General features: G+C 46.1%; 1 protein-coding gene across 1 annotated transcript in view; it reads left to right on the forward strand.

The window, feature by feature from the left end:
* LOC101851450 overlaps positions 1–1,336 on the forward strand; it is a gene marked incomplete at its 5' end in the record, with an annotated part of 26,195 nt that overhangs the window by 18,772 nt on the left and 6,087 nt on the right. Inside the window, 2 exon segments of the mRNA XM_035972868.1 lie at positions 260–371; positions 1,179–1,283. Of these exon segments, the coding sequence (XP_035828761.1) occupies positions 260–371; positions 1,179–1,283 (217 nt within the window).

Raw genomic sequence — 1,336 nt, forward strand, 5'->3', positions numbered from 1 at the left:
CCCCTGAACCCCCCTCCCCCCTTTCCCCTTTAAATCCCACTCACCACCCCCAAAACCACCCACCCACCGTGGGTGGTTGGCAGGTGCTCTTGTGTGGTTTGCTCCTTCTTTCCTATCAAACATCTATCGTCCTTATCTCTCCTTTTTTGTGTGTGTTTGTTACACTCTTGTTTACACCTCTAATCTTCGACACTTATATGACCTTATTGTGTTGCGAGAGCCGTAAAACTCTTATTAAAACTAAACTAAACCACCACAGGTACCTGGAGGAGCTGAGCCGGGCCTTCAAGCAGCAGAGCGAGGACATGATGAGGCTGCTCAACAAGACCATCAGTCGACTCAACTCCCACGTCACGCAGACAGAGGAGAAGGTGCGGGTTTTGTTGTTTTTCTCACACCAATGGGGATATAATAATAATAGATGGCTTTTGTATATCGCAAATCCCGCTCAACAGCAAGCTCTATGCGCTTCACAATCTATACTATTACCCCAGCAGACCTGAGAGCTTTCTGAAACAACCTCAACTTCCTGGGAAGCATGCTGTGCAAGCGGCCATTTATAGGTGCTAAAACACTTACATAATAACAAGATCTTTCGCTGTCAATGGCCGGGTACCTATTCCCATCTGGGTGAAGTGAGGAAAATTCGTGTAAAATGCCTTTCCCAGGAACACTGCGTCAGGCCCGCAGCTTGAACCCCTGAACCCGCAACCTCACGATTACGAGTCTGGTAGCCTAACCACTAGGCCACCGACACTGGCTTGTGCTTGCTACTTCTTTTCTACCTACCCTTTCCTTTTGTTTGTGTCTGTTTGCCGTGTTTTTTTTCTCCCAGCGTTAACGGACTGTTGTTGGTTATGTCGATTTGCTTCTGTTTATAAATTTATTTAAACTGGAAGAAATTTAAAAAACAGTGATAGGGGTAGCCTTTGTGTTTATTCTTTGTCTTCTTTCCTTGTCCATTTTTCACTGTGGGAGAATCTACTTCTTTTCTTTCTCTTTGTTTTGTCTGTGTGTCTGTCTGTCTAACCGTTTCCCTACTTTAAATGGCGGTTATTTTATTCCCCTCTGCTGTGTCTTTCTGTTTTACGTTTTCCCTACATAGAATGGCCTGTATTTAGTCGATGTACTTTTGTTTTACTCGGAACAAACATAACCTGTGTGTGGTCTGTGTCCAGGAGGTCCAGCAGAAGCTGGTGATCGGCGTGCTGGAGCAGAAGGTGACTAACCTGACTCGTGTGGTGGACGTGCTGCAGAACCAGGTGGATGTCATGGGCAAGGAGGTGAGAGCTGGGGGATGTGTTGTTGTTGTGTGTGTGTGTGTGTGTGTGTGTGT

The sequence above is a fragment of the Aplysia californica genome, unplaced genomic scaffold (assembly GCF_000002075.1).
Source record: "Aplysia californica isolate F4 #8 unplaced genomic scaffold, AplCal3.0 scaffold00881, whole genome shotgun sequence".
Lineage (NCBI taxonomy): Eukaryota > Metazoa > Mollusca > Gastropoda > Aplysiida > Aplysiidae > Aplysia > Aplysia californica.